Genomic DNA, 18,267 nt, shown 5'->3' on the forward strand with positions numbered 1-18,267 from the left:
TCTTGCTGGAAAACAAAACCCATGGACAGAGGAGCCTGGAGGCTAAGTCCATGGATTCACAAAGAGTCCGACATGACTGAGCACACATGGACAAGTAAAGTACTGTAGAATCTATTCTAATTGTCTTGTAGAATCTGCTCTATTTGTACTGCAGAATCTATTCTAATTGTAAGGAAGCATAACACTAATGTAGCTTGTTACATGGTACTAGACATTAGTTGTTTTGTTTTGTTTTGTTTTTAATAGAAAATACCTTTAGCTGCTCTGTTAAAGACCATATCCTATTCCAGCTCACAGGGCAATGTAGGATCCTGTCAACTATTTCTTTAAAGTATTACATCTAAATCTTAACTCTGCAATCCATTGTGAGTGACTTCCAACTGCTGTGGGGTTTTCCACCTTGGCATCTGTGTAACTTATGGCCTTCCCTGTGACCCGACAGGTATTGATAATGAGTGGAGAAAGACTCAATGCATGCCACGGGAGGTGTGTATAGATGTGGGGAAGGAGTTTGGAGCAGCCACAAACACCTTCTTTAAACCTCCATGTGTGTCCGTCTACAGATGTGGGGGCTGCTGCAACAGCGAGGGGCAACAGTGCATGAACACCAGCACAAGTTACCTCAGCAAGACGGTAGGTGTGCGGCTCCGGCACGGCCCTCCGCGGCCTGGCTTCCCCCGCCCCCCCGCATTCCCCCCCCTACCCCGCCCCCAGCCCCCTTTCAAGGAGCTTGGCTCAGGGACTTCCCAGAAGTCCAGCTGGTTGGGACTCCGCCTTCCAATATGGGGGGCGGGGCACGGGTTCTCTCCCTGGTTGAGGAGCGAAGACCCTACATGCCTTGCAGCCAAAACACTAAATCATAAAAAAAAGAAGCAATATTGTAGCAAACTCAATATAGACTTTAAAAATGGTCCACATCAAAAGAAAAAGATTTTTTAAATAGATTAGCTCAGCTTCTATTGTCTGTGAGGAATGAAGTTAATTTTTCAATAGTTGTGTTTTTGATGAGACTATCACCAAAAAAGTAACTGATACTTTATGAACTCTGTTTATATAGTGGCATCAAAGCCACTTTTTAAAAATCAAATGGAAAAACTTAATGACAGTATCATATTCTCCAAAAGGTAGTATTGATTTTTAAAAGATATTAAGATTAAAAATAATGCTGTTTTTATATTCAACTTAAACTCTTATTTAAAAGGAATTTTGGTCTTCTGAGTCTGATAAAAAAAATATGTTGACTTTTTTAAAGTTACAGAAAATAAACATGAGGGATTTAGGAATTATTGTAAAAAACATTTTTTGAATACCTTTAGTTGTGTATATTTTAAATATTTCAGTCAAGTGGTGTGATGTGCATTCTAGACAATATTGGTTATTACTGTGGTGCTTCGTTTAAATGAAATATCACCTTGCATTGATTTTTTTAAGGCCTAGATATACCAGTTGAGTTTTCCAAAGAATAAAGGGCTATGTCTCTTTTAAAATTAGGATGATATGCAATACACTCAAATGATAGATTTTTAAAGAATTATTTTACCAAGTAAAACAAAAGGTATCTATTAAGAGCTCATAATTTATCATTTTAGAACTGCCTTATTAGAATTAGTTGATGAAATTTTATTTTTTAAGTGCTTATATCAAATAGATTTGAATGACAGCCGTTGTAGTATTGGAATTTTGTTGTTCTTTTCTGAAAATTACTGTTTTTTCAATAGTTCATTTATTTACTTCGTGAAAATAAGTTAACAGTTGACAACATCCAAAGATATTTTTCATTACTCAGTTCAGTTCAGTCACTCAGTCATGTCCAACTCTTTGCGACCCCATGGACTACAGCATGCCAGGCCTCCCTGTCCATCACCAACTCCTGAAGCTTACTTAAACTCATGTCCATTGAGTCGGTGATGCCATCTAACTATCTCATCCTCTGTCGTCCCCTTCTCCTCCCACCTTCAATCTTTCCCAGCATCAGAGTCTTTTCCAATGAGTCAGTTCTTCACATCAGGTGGCCAAAGTATTGGAGTTTCAGCTTCAGCATCAGTCCTTCCAATGAATATTCAGGACTGATTTCCTTTAGGATGGATTGGTTGGTTCTCCTTGCAGTCCAAAGGACTCTCAAGAGTCTTCTCCAACACAACAGTTCAAGACCATCAATACTTTGGCACTCAGCTTTCTTTATAGTCCAACTCTCACATCCATACATGACTACTGGAAAAACCATAGCTTTAACTAGACGGACCTTTGTTAGCAAAGAACTGCCTCTGCTTTTTAATATACTGTCTAGGTTGGTCATAGCTTTTCTTCCAAGGAGGAAGTGTCTTTTAACTTCATGGCTGCAGTCACTATCTGCAGTGACTTTGCAGCCTAAGAAAATGAAACCTGTCACTGTTTCCATTGTTTCCTCATCTATTTGCCAGGAAGTGATGGGACCGGATGCCATGATCTAAATTTTCTGAATGTTGAGCTTTAAACCAACTTTTCACTCTCCTCTTTCACTTTCATCAAGAGGCTTTTTAGTTCCTCTTTACTTTCTGCCATAAGGGTGGTATCATCTGCATATCTGAGGTTATTGATATTTCTCCCGGCAGTCTTGATTCCAGCTTGCATTTCATCCAGCCTGGCATTTCTCATGATGTACTCTGCATATAAGTTAAATAAGCAGGGTGACAATATACAATCTTGACGTACTCCTTTCCCCATTTGGAACCGGTCTGTTGTTCTATGTTATTGTTTCATTACTAATCCCCCACAAATTCTTCTACTATGTGTTAATTAGAAACAGTGTTTTAAAAGAATCTGGTTTTACAATGTCTCAAGCTTTATAGAGTAACATTAATGATTACTTTAATATTTACATTAGATGATTCAGAATATATCTTCTTTAGATACCGATGCCCAACGTTTTGTGTAAAGTTCCTCAATCACGCTTTTTCTCTGCAACATCAAACTAACCCCAAACAACAACAGCACCATAAAAAGCACCTGGTCTTCTAGTTTTCCCTCTCACTGCATGACGTCATGTTTAGTCAGAAAGATGGAAATTGTCTCTGATGGGACTGTCACCAAATCAGATGTTAATTTGTTAGCTTTGTCCCCTAAGTGTCTCAAATCCCCATGCCCAGCACCATGTCTGTCATCCAGGGCACTTCTGATGCACTTTCCGACTTAGGAAACACCATCCCCCTTGCTCTCCCAGCTTCCCGGTCCCTGCTTCCTATCCATCCTCTACATCGCCCCTGGGGATATTTTCAAACACTTAAGACTGATGCTATCGGTTTCCAGAGTAAGAGGCCTTCAGCGATTCCCAGTTGCTCCTAGAATAAGACCAAATTCTCCATCACTGCCTCTGCGTTCCTCCACCGCATTCTCTAATACGACTCGCCCTTGACCTCCCTCTTTCTAGTCCGCGTGTTCTCAGCTTCCTTCAGTTCCTCCTCCGGCCCAGACCTTTGCACACACCTTTGAGGCATCCTGGCCTTCTAGTCTCCTCTCGCCAAGATCCAGCTCCTCAGACCTCAAGTATCGCGTGGCTCCAGGAAGTCCTGGGCGAGATTTTTTTGACTGGTTTACACTCAGTATTCTTAAAAATTCTTTGTGGTTTCTAATACTTTTCTTTCAAAACAACAACTATACCTTTTAATCATTTAGTGTATAATATAGGGTCGTTATTATTTGACTAATGTCTGTCACCTCCACAAGGGGAAGAACAGGTCTGTTTCATGCACTGATCATCCAGGTGCCCACCACAGGGCGAGTGCCCACCCCCTTATAGGACCCCCAAAACCATGGACCCTCTCACCAGAAAAAAGATGAAAATATAGACACGTCCACAGCACTGATCATCCAGGTGCCCACCACAGAGGGAGTGCACACCCCCTTATAGGACCCCCCAAAACCATGGACCCTCTCACCAGAAAATAAATGAAAATACAGACACATCCACAGCATTTGCCCTACAGTTTCAGGGAGTTGGTTCTCTGACCCTTAATCCTTAAGTATTCAATCAGACTTTAAAACAATTTCTTAATGTTTAATGATATTAAAAACAGTTGATTAACTCACTTGCCTGATTTTTAAGTGATTCTTTTATAAATTGCAGCTCCATCTTTTTTTTTTTTTTTTTGCAGCTCCATCTTTTAAAAAGATCCATTTCTTTAACAAATTGGAAAGAAGTTTTTCCTTTTTTTTTTCCCACTTATATTTAATACAAGCAAGAGTCAACATTCTATTTCTGTTACTATCAGCTTACTAAATATGTGTTTACATGTGTGCCAAGTTGGAGTCCCTTAGGTAAAAGTCTGAATTTGGGAAACAGAAAATCAGTTCTTTGTTAGTAAGCAAAACAAATATATTTAGTCTTCAACAAACCACTAGTAGTTTTCTGTGACCACTGCATATTTATTCTCTAATTAGGTCACTGGTCCAATTAGGTCACATATTCACCTAATTGGTATCAGAGTGAAAGTATTTATGTACAGACAAATATTACACAGCATACAAACTGCTCTGCCACGTTGGAGGCCTTAAAGGGGTTTAGGCTTCAGAAATTCTAAGTCTCCAGGGCTAAGAGCATTTAGTGCTAAGTTTAAGTGTTGCTGCTGCTGCTAAGTCACTTCAGTCGTGTCCAACTCTGTGTGACCCCATAGACAGCAACCCATCAGGCTCCTCTGTCCATGGGATTTTCCAGGCAAGAACACTGGAGTGGGGTGCCATTGTCTTCTCCAATTTAAGTGCTATGTGTAAGTAAAACAGAATTTGATCCAGTAGCCTCAGTACTTAAACATCAAACATGGTATATTTTTCCTGGAAGAAAATTAAGTCTACTTTATATCATACGGAAATAGTTCTGGCTCTATTTCACCTTCTTTCACCTCAAGACTTCACAGAATTTAGGATTATTTTATAATACATTTATGACGTTGCTACTATTCATTTTACCTGCTTCCTCCCTATTATCTGCTCTCAAGAAAACAATTGGAATTTGCTGCACCATTTTTGAAGTCTGTCTGGTTTATTGTTGTTGGTTTATGTTGTTTTCCCATTTTGTTTGGATCCTTTTCAATAGACTTGATACTTACAATGATCACTTTTCACAATTCTTATAAATTCTGATCTGCAAAGCAGCAATTGTTAACTGTGTAACTATAAATAGTGGGGTACTTTTCATTTTAGTACTTCAATTTTTAAAAGATTTTCAGGAGTTTGCAATTAAAAATTTGAAGTCAGTTGGTAAGGAGGCACTTAGTCTTCTGGGTCCTGCCCCGGGCACCCTCCTCTGACTGTACATGCTCTCCCTCCTTACCTTCTCTCTCTGCTCTTCTGGGGATCCCTCCCCTAAGTCTTCATCTCCACCTCAGACTTCTCTCGTGATTTCCCCACAACCTACTCAACCTCGTGACTGGGCTTCCCCCAGACAGTCAGAGTCAGTCTGTGACACACCAGATCCCATCCCTCACACACCAGATCCCATCCTATCCCTGCCCCCAATAGCATCCTCACAAATAAGTCAATAAATCTTTTTCTTTCTTCAGTATTCTCTGTCTTAGTAAATGATGCCATTCTTTTATTAGTCGGTTGATCCGATTTTTCTTCCTTTCACTAAAAGCCCAATCAGTGATTCCTATACCTTTCCAACATCTCTGGGACCCGTCAGTGCCTTTAATCTGCTGACCTCACCCTGGTCTGGACCATATCCATCCATTACCAGGACCATTACGCATGGACCAGCTGCAAACTGATGTCAGAGCCCCCTTCCTCCTTTCCTTCAATCCTTTTCCCACATTATAGCAGTGTTTCCTCTCTCTAAATGATAAATCTGACACTGCTCAAAACTCTCCAGTAACATTGCTTATTGACACTGAGCCAGCATACAGCAAATGTGTAGGTAAACTGGTCTTTGTGTTTGAAACATCTCCTTACACACCACTCCATATCCCCACTTGTCTAGCTAATTTCTGCTCATCCTCAAGCCTGGACATAAATGTCATCTTCACAGCATCCTTTCCTGTGCTTCAGTAGCAGCCTTTGTTGCTCATCCAACATAGCATCATCACCTTACCAGTCAGATCATTTTACTTTCCGTGCTCTAAACCCAAAGAAAGCAAAGACTGTGTTTGGTTATCACTGTGGGGCATAACAGTGCAGTAGTTGGTACGCAGTGAACCTGGGCACTGAATAGAATAGCTCCTTAGATAAAAAGGAACAGATCTGAGGTCAAAGGTAGAGTTTTAACTAGGCTGATTTTGAAGCATCTGAGTGGTAAGTAGGTGGAGATACCAGAGGAATATTGGGCATGTAATTTAGAATCCTACAGCAGTGATTGGATCTTCAGCTGTAGGTCTAGGAAGAAACCTCACATTGATGAATGGTTTTTTGGAGCCTTGATGTGGTTGTTACTGCTTAGAGAATTCTTATATCAGGAGGGAAGATTGAAAACCAATGCTGAGGGATGGCCAGTATTCAGTCATGATAGTCCTATGGTTTTGTAACTTCATGCCCTTCTCCAACCTGAAGAATCCACTCAGATTTTTTTTAATAGGAAAAGGGAGAATTTTAATTTTAATTCAATTAAGCAAGTGTGGTGAAGTACCTACTAGGTGGTGCCTATCAAAAATGTTCACAAACCAAGGAGAGCAAGACATGAAACTGCTAAAGGCACTGTTTCTGTCTTTGACGTTTTTACTAATATAATTATCTGTTTTATTTTATTTTCCGAGTAGTATAAATGGGAGCATGTGATGATTGTTTTCAAACACAAAAGGAAGTTTCTTACTGATATTTTCTGAAGGAAAAAAAAAAAAAAGTTTTTGTTTCATTACAGGAATTCCAGACATCTTTTGGCACCAAATCACCAACTAGAATCATATAAACTGTAAGGACAATGTACCTTAAGTAATGTACAACCCAAGTTTTTAGTAGAAACTTATAGAGCATTTTTATGGTGCTTCACGAAGGGCAGGTTATCAGCATGTGTGAGGAAGCCAGCCGTGAGCTGCAAAGTAAAACCACATGCACTAAGCATTCCAGAGTGAGCTAATCGACAACAACTGCCTCAAAGTCCTTCCCAAATAATATCTAAGCAACTTTGAAAAGTTACACAGTTCGGATGTCCTCTTGACCTCGTTCCTAAACATATGCTTCAAGCGTATTTTCTCATGAGAAGTTGTATGTTTAAGACACATAACCAAAAAGTAGAAAGCAGATTTTGAGGAATGTAAATTATTTGATGGCAGAAGCAGAAGGCTTTCAAGCCAGTATTTGGATAAAAAGTTATTTAAATGTTGGTATTGTCATTAAGCAGCTTCACTGAAGATGGGAATGAAAAAAGAATTGCTAAATCCATGGGTTTCCCGTGGATATCTCAGAGTTAGAACCAAAGAAACAATGTATTCGTGCCAACAGAAGAAGCGGCTGTCTGGGCGCTAAACTTCCTTTCCTCATTCTCATGTACAAGAACCACATTATTTAAAATTCCATATTGCCATCTTAAAAAGAAACAGCCATTCTATTTTTTTGTTATAAGGAAATTACACATATAGATTAGCAAAACTGCTACAGATATGTCGGAGTTAAAGTAAATGTTTCCTAAAATTGTCTTTCACTGCAAAAGGCACTTAATCCTAAGTAAACTGCAGCAGTGGAGTGAAACTTTATTTGCACTGCTGACAGGGATAGTTCTTCCATTAATTAAACAGAACACTAGCAGTCTGAAGGAGTAATTTATTACATTCATATGTATTTAACAAGTGGAACGCAATTTGTTTTGAATCTTTAGCTAAGTAGTATTTGGCAAGAACAGTTGTTGGAAATCAGGTTTTTCCCAGATGTGGGAAAAGAACTCTAGACAAATAACAGTTATCAGAAGTTTCTTTAAGAATCACATTTGCCTTCAGAAGAAAATTAATGTATCTATTAGACATAACACTTTTTCCAACTTAAGGTACTGGTCATGTCCACAAGTTTTATTCAGTAATTCTAAAACTCCTGAATTGGCATTTTTATTTTAACTGTATTACTGTATGTACATTTTATGTATAAAAACATGTAAAATGAATTCAATATCAGATGTCCTAATAAGGACCTGCTGTCTTCCCAGACCTAACTTAAGTTCCATAACCTCTTGACACCTAGCCATATGGTTAGTATACTCAGTTGAAAGGTTAAAAATAAACCCTCAATTTTCCTCTTTCCCATTTGGAGGATGATTTGTTTAAATGTTGTGTAGTTTTTCTATTGGATTTTGCAGTTATTAGTCTTTAAGCCGTGTTGGTGGCTCAGGCGGTAAGGCACCTACCTACAATGTGGGAGACCTAGGTTCGATCCCTGGGTTGGAAAGATCCCCTGGAGAAGGAAGTGGCAACCCACTCCAGTACTCTTGCCTGGAGAATCCCGTGGACAGAGGAGACTGGTGGGCTCATGGGGTCGCAAAGAGTCGGACGTGACTGAGCAACTTCACTTCACTTTCTCTGCAGTTATTAGCCATGCTTTCTGGGGCTACACCTTGTGTCTACATTTAATTAACAGGCTCAAAGTTGGAATATTTAAATTAAATCCGGTAGTGAGATACTAGTCTCTGAAGAGAAACTGGTCATATTTTGAGATAAAAGTATGTTGTAAAGGAAGGCATTTTTTGTGTGTGTCATATTTGTAGCCAAATATTCAAACATTCTTTAGAATTTGGTACTAACCTGTAATCCAGGATCTTCTCAAAAAAGGAAATCCTATACCTTTTTCTTACATAGCCTGCAAGAGAAGTAGAAAAAGGAATTGTTGCTTTACAACTGTTGCTATGCTGGGGTAAACAACCTATTGTTTCAAGCTTTATTTGAAGTCCATTCTTGTTGGTGGGAATGGACCATTAAATATTCTTATTAAAGAATTCCAGTTGATAGCAAATGAGGACCTCTCAGTTGGAAATGTTTGTCATTTCCTCTTGTTTATTACAGTTTTACTGAATACACAATCAAAAAAGTTTTTTCAATTTCCATCCATGTTTAAATGCCATCTTTATGTAAATTTTTTTGATCTTCTCAAACCAGTGACTCTTAATGAAAGGCATATACTGATAGTATAACATCAATCCCCATGGTGAGTTTTATTATTATTTAGATGCCAAATTATATACAAGCTAAACATCCATTGTTCAAGAACAATTCACTGTATGACATCAAACTATTTGAGGAAACTCATGTTCAAAATATCACGTTATAATTATCATCAATTAGTATTTTCTAGATATATGTATATTCATAGAATTATTAGCTAAAACTGAACATAGTGCATAAACTTTGTACTCTATAAGTTTAAATTTAAAATAGAAAGTACTGTTGTGCACACATTAAAGCACAAAATAATCTGACAAAGTACAAAGATTTTTATTGTATTAAAGTATAAAGAATCTATTGTTTCAAACACTAATGTGTTTGGCTACACCTTAACTCTTTTGAAAGAAAATTATAGTCCCTGTGTTGCTTTCAGCTGTTATATAAATAGCAGGCAAAGATTCCATAAAGGGATTAAACTGCAGGTTCTTGTTTACCAACAGCATTTGTGGTAAATTATTTGGTATGTTCATAATTCTAACCTAATCTCATTATACATATACAGAGATTTATTTTCCAAATTCGCTCTTATTGTTATTTTTGCTTAACTGTGGTTTTCAATCATTGATTGATGAAACTGTTATCTTCAGCTGGCATAGGTACAATTACTCCTTAATGCCCACACCTACAACACACCTCAGTGAATGTTTCTAATTTTTCTAAAGTTAATGGATGAATAAAACTAATTATCAAAAATCTTTCTCCTTTTAATATTGGTCAGAGCCATCTTTCTCCGGGCCCTTAAATTTTTTCCACACTGGCACAGTCAAGTAGAGAATTAAGGAAACCACCTGAAAACTCTCAGGTCAAAATTTGGAGGTGGAAAATGTGTTTCAAGAGAAGAAAAGATGTTTTACTTTAATTTTCAGCCTATTTCTTCCTTTTTATCAAATTAACTTAATTCAACTGGCCAATTACCTACGTAGACTCAAACAAGAAACATTCCTATAACATCAATAATTAAATTTTTATTTTCCTTAATTATAAATAATTTCTCCTAAACTCTTCCACAGTTCTAATGCTTATGAAAATTTTTAATTTACAGGAAATACACAGTTCTCTGTAGTGACTTTTTTTTTAGTGCCCCTTCACCTGTCCTTTTATCCTTATAGCTAGTCTATTCACCAACCAGAATCCCTTCCACCCTTTGAAAGTATAGGGCCAGGCTTACTTCACTGGGAAGATGCTTCTCAATGTGCATTTTACTGATCTCTGTCTTCACTAGAACAGTCTTCTGTTCCCTGGTGCTTTGGGGTGGGTCCTGATTGTGGACATTATCCACCCAGGAATGGCTGAAGTCTGTACGTGACCACTGATAATGCTCCTTTACTGTGCTCTCTCCCTTTTGGAGGTCATGCCAGGGTGGAACCTGGTTTTGCAACAATCACTGAATGGAGGAAGGATGCAGCTGAGGTCTGGGGGTGGGGAACCATCATTCACTCTTCCCCAATAGCTGTTATCTCAAATGGCGCCTCATCCTTCACTATCAGGCCTTGTTCTGCCTCGTGTCACTTGAGATAATGCCAGATCTTACAGTGTTTTTTATATGCATTTTCTAAGTGGAAATGCCCTCGTGGTCTGAAATGTCTAATCCCTCCCTCTCCAGTCATATGAGGCAACCTTTATTGTTTCTCCATCCCCACCTGCTCCTGCCCTTTGACCCCTGCCCGCTACAGCCCACAGAGCTGCCTTGGTACCCAGTTATCTCCACTCAGTCCTTATCACACTTGAGGACGTTTGACCCTGTCACCACACAGGGTCCCCTCTCTTTCTTTTACTTCCCTCCACTCAACAGTACCCCCTCCTGGTTCTCCACATCAGGTCATAATTCTTCCCAGGCATGTTTACTAGTTCATGTATCTTTTTTCATCTTTTACATGTTCCCTGTTGTGCAGGTTTCTATTATTAGACATGTTCTGTTTTCATTCAGAATGATCTCACCAAGTAATGTCATTAGTGTCCAAGACTTTAATTCCAGTCTTAATACCAATGGCCTTTAACTTGCTTTCTTAAGCTCTGGGTACATATATCTGGGTACAGAAGAATTAGACATAAATTCTTAGGTTTTTGTGAGCTGACCTATACATCTTCCTATCATTTCCACTATGACAGGTTTAATTAATTTATAAATATAAAAATTAAATGAAATGAGTTTAGAAAATGCTTATTTTCTAAACCACTTTATATTTTTTCTATAATGCTGGTTCCTAATGTAGGATCCAGAGATGTTATAAGAAGTAGAAAAACTATATTATATATAGATAATACAGAATTATCTTCTCTTAAAAGAATTAGGCATAGTACAAAAGATGTCTGCCAATGTGGTATTTTACCAAAAAAAAAAAAAAAGGTTTTCTCCAAACTACATAAACAAATGTCTTTTTAGAGAAGAAACTGGTCAAAATTATAATACTGGGATATGTTGAGATCGTATGTATTTCTATGCAGAATAGAAACTACTCTGGAAAAATATCTAAATTCTTGAGAATGTATGGAAATAACTGACATCTACAGAGCAATCAAAATATGTATCACAGTCCCATGAATTAATGGGTGAAACGTTGTCCTGAATTGACTGATTTTAAAAGAAATATTCAGCTTCGAGAAGCTTAAATGACTTTTCAAAGATCACACAACTTATAAGTGTGGTTGCTGATAAAGTGCCCTCTCTGGATGTGAGCCTGTGCCCAAACTCCTCCCAAGGACCTGATGCTAAGAAAGTAGCTGAAGTTTTACATGAATATTTAATAAGTACGTTTCAAGTGAAGAAAATGTACATTTATTATTTAGGTATTTCCGTATTTCATTCTTCAAACTTCATTTCAATAAATCTCCCTCTAGGCATAAACAAAATGGACAACTATTTCTATTCCCTAAATATTTGCCATGATCTTCCATGGTTGCCATGAAATTACAGCAGAAGATGGATTCACAAGGCTCTAGAGTGTATTGTCGTTTCTAGCACTACTCAAACATCCATAAAGATACCGAGTAACACATGGCGTGACTGTAGTTAAATTACTGTGAACAGATAGTTTCGAGCAGGTAATGGCCAGGATTTCGCTTTTACCATTATTACTGATCATAATTTAGATTTTAAGAAACTTTGGGATTTAAATCCTTAGTTTTACTTAATCACTAATTTACTTGTATATTCAACTTAAAACATTGTTTTTGTGGAAGGAAGAGATAAACTGAACTTCTCCATTAATAAGGCATTCAGAATAAGATTTTAAACAAAATTTGAGACTTTAATCCACCCTCATGTATGATGTCCTACCCTATTCTACACTTATATTTTCATAATGCTTTTGTAAAAACAGCAGAAATGATGCTTTATCTATTAATGAATGTATCTTTCTTTTAAACATAATAAACTCATCAGATATGTCAGAAAATGTAAAGCTACTTTGAAGTTGAAATTTCATTTGGAATGAAAATCAATTTTACATCTAGGTATTTTATGTGTGTGTACTCAGGTTATAGAAAATAAGACGTAACCAAACATTTCCAGGTTTTGTGGCCAATAGCTTTGCTCTTACATCACTAAGATATTTATATCTGTGCCATTTTTCAACCCCCTGGAATAATCAAAGACTGAAACAATCCTTTCTTCCTTGAAGAAACATGTGACATTGGTCTGTCACATCTCGGTAATCATTAGTTGGTTATCAAAATTCTAATATGCTTAATAATAGGGGCATGAGATAAGCACATGGACTGTTTACTGTTCTGATAAAGGATATTGATTTGACAGAAAATAGTTTTTCCTTGTAATCACAAAAACTTTAGCATCCTCCATACATTATGTGGCACTCCCTAATCATGAAGAGTTAAACTTGCACTTTTGGGGCTCCAACATTTACCACAGAAATGCTTTATAGTATCTATATAATTTTTTTTCTTTTTGTCCCTTCTTTGTAGTTGTTTGAAATTACAGTGCCTCTCTCTCAAGGCCCCAAACCAGTAACAATCAGTTTTGCCAATCACACCTCCTGCCGATGCATGTCTAAGCTGGATGTTTACAGACAAGTCCATTCAATTATTAGACGCTCCCTGCCAGCAACACTACCACAGTGAGTATGACTTTGATCTGCTTCTTTCTGCATCCTCTACTAACACAAAATTATTTCCAAGTAAACACATTTGATTAAAAGAATTTTTGTGAAATATGCTGTATTTCTCTATCAAATAAAACAGAAGACAAATTTGAAAATACACTGTGAACATAAAATTAAACTGAAACAGGAAAATCTATGTTATAGACAACATAGCTTACCCATATAAAGTAAGTATTTCTGTGGAAAGACACACATGCCACCAACATTAAACACTCATGCAATCAGGTGTGCAAATTTGTAGATGGATATTAAAACTAAAAGCATTTGAGTCCTAAGATTTTTGGCCCAAAACAAAAAGTAAACATGAATATATTATTTTATATCTTATAGCATTTAGTTGCCTTTCTTCCATCTCAATTAGTTTTTCTCAACATATCAATTCATATTTTTTATTTCAGCAAGGATTGAATATTGAAATATTAATACTTTAAAAAAACTTTCTTCATATTTTTCATATCCACTCTCAAATAAACATTTGTTCAGTTCAATTCAGTTCAGTTGCTCAGTTGTGTCCAACTGTTTGCAACCCCATGAATCACAGCACACCAGGCCGCCCTGTCCATCACCATCTCCCGGAGTTCACTCAGACTCACGTCCATCGAGGCAGTGATGCCATCCAGCCATCTCATCCTCGGTCGTCCCCTTCTCCTCCTGCCCCCAATCCCTCCCAGCATCAGAGTCTTTTCCAATGAGTCAACTCTTCACATGAGGTGGCCAAAGTACTGGAGTTTCAGCTTCAGCATCATTCCTTCCAAAGAAATCCCAGGGCTGATCTCCTTCAGAATGGACTGGTTGGAGCTCCTTGCAGTCCAAGGGACTCTCAAGAGTCTTCTCCAATACCACAGTTCAAGAGCATGAATTCTTCGGTGCTCAGCCTTCTTCACAGTCCATCCATACATGACCACAGGAAAAACCATAGCCTTGACTAGACGGACCTTAGTCGGCAAAGTAATGTCTCTGCTTTTGAATATGCTATCTAGGTTGGTCATAACTTTTCCTCCAAGGAGTAAGCGTCTTTTAATTTCACAGCTGCAGTCACCATCTGTAGAGATTTTGGAACCCAAAAAAATAAAGTCTGACACTGTTTCCACTGTTTCCCCATCTATTTCCCATGAAGTGATGGGACCAGATGCCATGATCTTCGTTTTCTGAATGTTGAGCTTTAAGCCAACTTTTTCACTCTCCTCTTTCACTTTCATCAAGAGGCTTTTTAGCTCCTCTTCACTTTCTGCCATAAGGGTGGTATCCTCTGCATATCTGAGGTTATTGATATTTCTCCCAGCAATCTTGATTCCAGCTTGTGTTTCTTTCAGTCCAGCATTTCTCATGATGTACTCTGCATAGAAGTTAAATAAGCAGGGTGACAATATACAGCCTTGACGTACTCCTTTTCCTATTTGGAACCAGTCTGTTGTTCCATGTCCAGTTCTAACTGGTGCTTCCTGACCTGCATACAGATTTGTCAAAAGGCAGGTTAGGTGGTCTGGTATTCCCATCTCTTTCAGGATTTTCCACAGTTTACTGTGATCCACACAGTCAAAGGCTTTGGCATAGTCAATAAAGCAGAAATAGATGTTTCTCTGGAACTCTCTTGCTTTTTCCATGATCCAGCAGATGTTGACGATTTGATCTCTGGTTCCTCTGCCTTTTCTAAAACCAGCTTGAACATCAGGGAGTTCACAGTTCACGTATTGCTGAAGCCTGCCTTGGAGAATTTTGAGCATTACTTTACTAGCCCGTGAGATGAGTGCAGTTGTGCAGTAGTTTGAGCACTCTTTGGCATTGCCTTTCTTTGGAATTGGAATGAAAACTGACCTTTTCCAGTCCTGTGGCCACTGCTGAGTTTTCCAAATGTGCTGGCATATTGAGTGCAGCACTTTCCCAGCATCATCTTTCAGGATTTGAAATAGCTCAACTGGAATTCCATCACCTCCACTAGCTTTGTTCGTAGTGATGCTTTCTAAGGCCCACTTGCCTTCACATTCCAAGATGTCTGGCTCTAGATTAGTGATCACATCATCATGATTATCCGGGTCATGAAGATCTTTTTTGTACAGTTCTTCTGTGTATTCTTGCCACCTCTTCTTAATACCTTCTGCTTCTGTTAGGTCCATACCATTTCTGTCCTTTATCGAGCCCATCTTTGCATGAAATGTTCCCTTGGTATCTCTGATTTTCTTGAAGAGATCTCTAGTCTTTCCCATTCTGTTCTTTTCCTCTATTTCTTTGCATTTATCGCTGAAGAAAGCTTTCTTATCTCTTCTTGCTATTCTTTGGAACTCTGCCTTCAGATGCCTGTATCTTTCCTTTTCTCCTTTGCTTTTCGCCTCTCTTCTTTTCACAGCTATTTGACAGCCATTTTCCTTTCTTGCATTTCTTTTCCATGGGGATGGTCTTGATCCCTGTCTCCTGTACAATGTCACGAACCTCATTCCATAGTTCATCAGGCACTCTATCTATCAGATATAGGGCCTTAAATCTATTTCTCACTTCCACTGTATAATCATAAGGGATTTGATTTAGGTCATACCTGAGTGGTCTAGCGGTTTTCCCTACTTTCTTCAATTTAAGTCTGAATTTGGTAATAAGGAGTTCATGATCTGAGCCACAGTCAGCTCCTGGTCTTGTTTTTGTTGACTGTATAGAGCTTCTCCATCTTTGGCTGCAAAGAATATAATCAATTTGATTTCGGTGTTGACCATCTGGTGATGTCCATGTATAGAGTCTTTCTTCTCTTGTGTTGTTGGAAGAGGGTGTTTGCTATGATATTTGTTATTCAACATTATTTCCCATCCTATTTTTAAGCTGGTTTTATGGTTTAGCATATACAGCACCATATGTTTCATTAGATCTCATAAACAGCCTGGATAGAGCATAACGGATTGACTCTGTGAACAGTTTATAACGAATCGTTACACATTGCCACCTGAGGCCTAGGAACTTTCTATCTCCAGATGAGAACACAGCACTTTGTTCTTTAGGACGGCCAGGGCATATAGCATGGGCGTGTAAAGAAACCTTGTATAACTCCAACATTTATAACAAAAGTATAAATAAATTGATGAATAAACATATGCATCACCAAAAACTTTCTTAGGAACTTTCCCTTTTAGGGGACTTGACCTTAAGCGTGGTGTGCTAATGCCAGTTTCCCCTGCTTCATCTCTTTGTGCTGCTTTACTTAGTGTGAGAGGTGGGAGTCCTTACCTTTCCAGAGACACTTGAGGTAAAACTCTTGGGTAGCCTACTTTAACTGACAGAAAGGAAAAGATCTTACAGGCATCTGTGAATAAATTCATGCTTATGCAAGTGCAGACAATGGCTCCCTGAAGTAGTAGAGAAATTTCATTCACACAGTACTGGGTTCTAGTCACTTGTGTCCCCTGGCAAGTCATCTAATCTAAGCACTTCAGTCATAATCTCTGTGCTAATGGTTTCCAGAATTACAATGCAAGATCTGAGCATTTTGCTGGCTTATAATTAATATTTTATCGAAGTCCCTTTTATATGCATGCATGCATTTCAGTTCTGTCTGACTCTGCAACCCCATGGACTGTAGCCCACCAGGCCCCTCTGTCCATGGGATTCTCCAGGCAAGAGTACTAGAGTGGGGTGCCATTTCCTCTTCAGGGGATCTTCCCAAGCCAAGGATTGAACCCACATCTTGTATCCCCTGCACTGGCAGGCAGGTTCTTTACCACTAGTGCCAGCCTTTTATATAACTGCATTTATTTATAATCATATTAGATGTAATAGGTACAGAATCAAAGACTTATTAAGTCTGTTTATTTACCTCTATATTATTCATAGTAATGATCTTTCACATTCTTTGAGGCCTTGGAATCACACAGTTGTCACTAATTACTTCTTTTCCTTGTATCATACCCAAATGCTATTGATTATTTTGGGGGAAAGGGGAGACAGCCACTCCAGCCTAAACTGACCATTTCATTTCCATCATTGCCATCCCATCTAGTTCATTCTCCATGGATTTCTGATTTAATGCAGTGGTTTCAGTACTGTCTTTCTTATACCAAATATGTCTCCAGTTCCTGAGTAATGTCACAAGTAAGCTTTAAAAGGCATCATTTCATTCACCTGACCAGAATCCTTTGGTGACTTTCAACTTCCCAAAGAACTGGACACCTATTTTTCCACCTCTGTCATCTGGCATCAGCCTTCCTTTCTTGTTTTGCTTCCCATTCTTCTCCAAGTCTGTGTTTCACAAAGTCTGATTCCCTAAAGACCAAGCTTATTTCCTGCTCTGTATCTTGTTTCTATTCTGGCCTGGCTTAAAATAAATTTCCTTTCTTTTCTGCCTTTCCAAAATCCTATCTGTTTCTCAGAGTTCAGGTGGAGGTCTTTCTCCTGCCCTTGTCTTGTCCAAGCATCACAGGCACCTTTTGCTTCTTGAATACCCACAGCAATGACTATATTTACTCTGTTCTTGCACAGATTTTTAGGGCTCTGTAAAAGTTGCATGTTAAACTGGATTGTGAGATTATTTTAGGCAGGTTTATGTGTTCTATAATGTCCAGCTCATAACACTTAAGAATCATTGAGCCATTCCTACTTCAGATCCCAGCAGACATTGTCTCGCTTAATACGCACAAAAACATCTGTGAAGCTGGTGGCAGGATTAGCCTTATTTTACCAATGAAGCAGATAATCACACTGCAAACTTGGGACTGTAAACACATATACTACACTCATCAACAAATGCTTGCTAAATAACTTACTCATCTGTATATATCTCACAGCATTTGCGTATTTTACTCATGTTTTCATCATTACTTCCACACTGCATGCTGTTCGAGGTCAAGAAGAGACAAAAAGAGCAAAAAGATCTTGAGTCTTGGGGTAAACCAGAGCTGAATGACACCTGCCACTAATTAGCGTTTTAAGATTGGGCATTTCATGTCTCTGAATTTCAGTTTGCTTATATATAAAATGTAAAGATATAAAAGGGGTTGAAGAAAATGCGGCATACTCCTACTGTGCTGAGAACAGTGTCCAGCATCTGAGAGATAGTCATTAAAGGG

The 18,267-nt window shown here is 38.3% G+C and overlaps 1 protein-coding gene across 1 annotated transcript in view; it reads left to right on the forward strand.

Annotated features, from left to right (window-relative positions):
• VEGFC (vascular endothelial growth factor C) overlaps window positions 1-18,267 on the forward strand; it is an 86,992-nt gene that overhangs the window by 59,778 nt on the left and 8,947 nt on the right. The window contains exons 3-4 of the mRNA XM_018042109.1: window positions 443-633; window positions 13,029-13,180. Coding sequence (XP_017897598.1) covers window positions 443-633; window positions 13,029-13,180 — 343 coding nt within the window. The remainder of the gene's footprint in view (window positions 1-442; window positions 634-13,028; window positions 13,181-18,267) is intronic.

The sequence above is a fragment of the Capra hircus genome, chromosome 27 (assembly GCF_001704415.2).
Source record: "Capra hircus breed San Clemente chromosome 27, ASM170441v1, whole genome shotgun sequence".
Lineage (NCBI taxonomy): Eukaryota > Metazoa > Chordata > Mammalia > Artiodactyla > Bovidae > Capra > Capra hircus.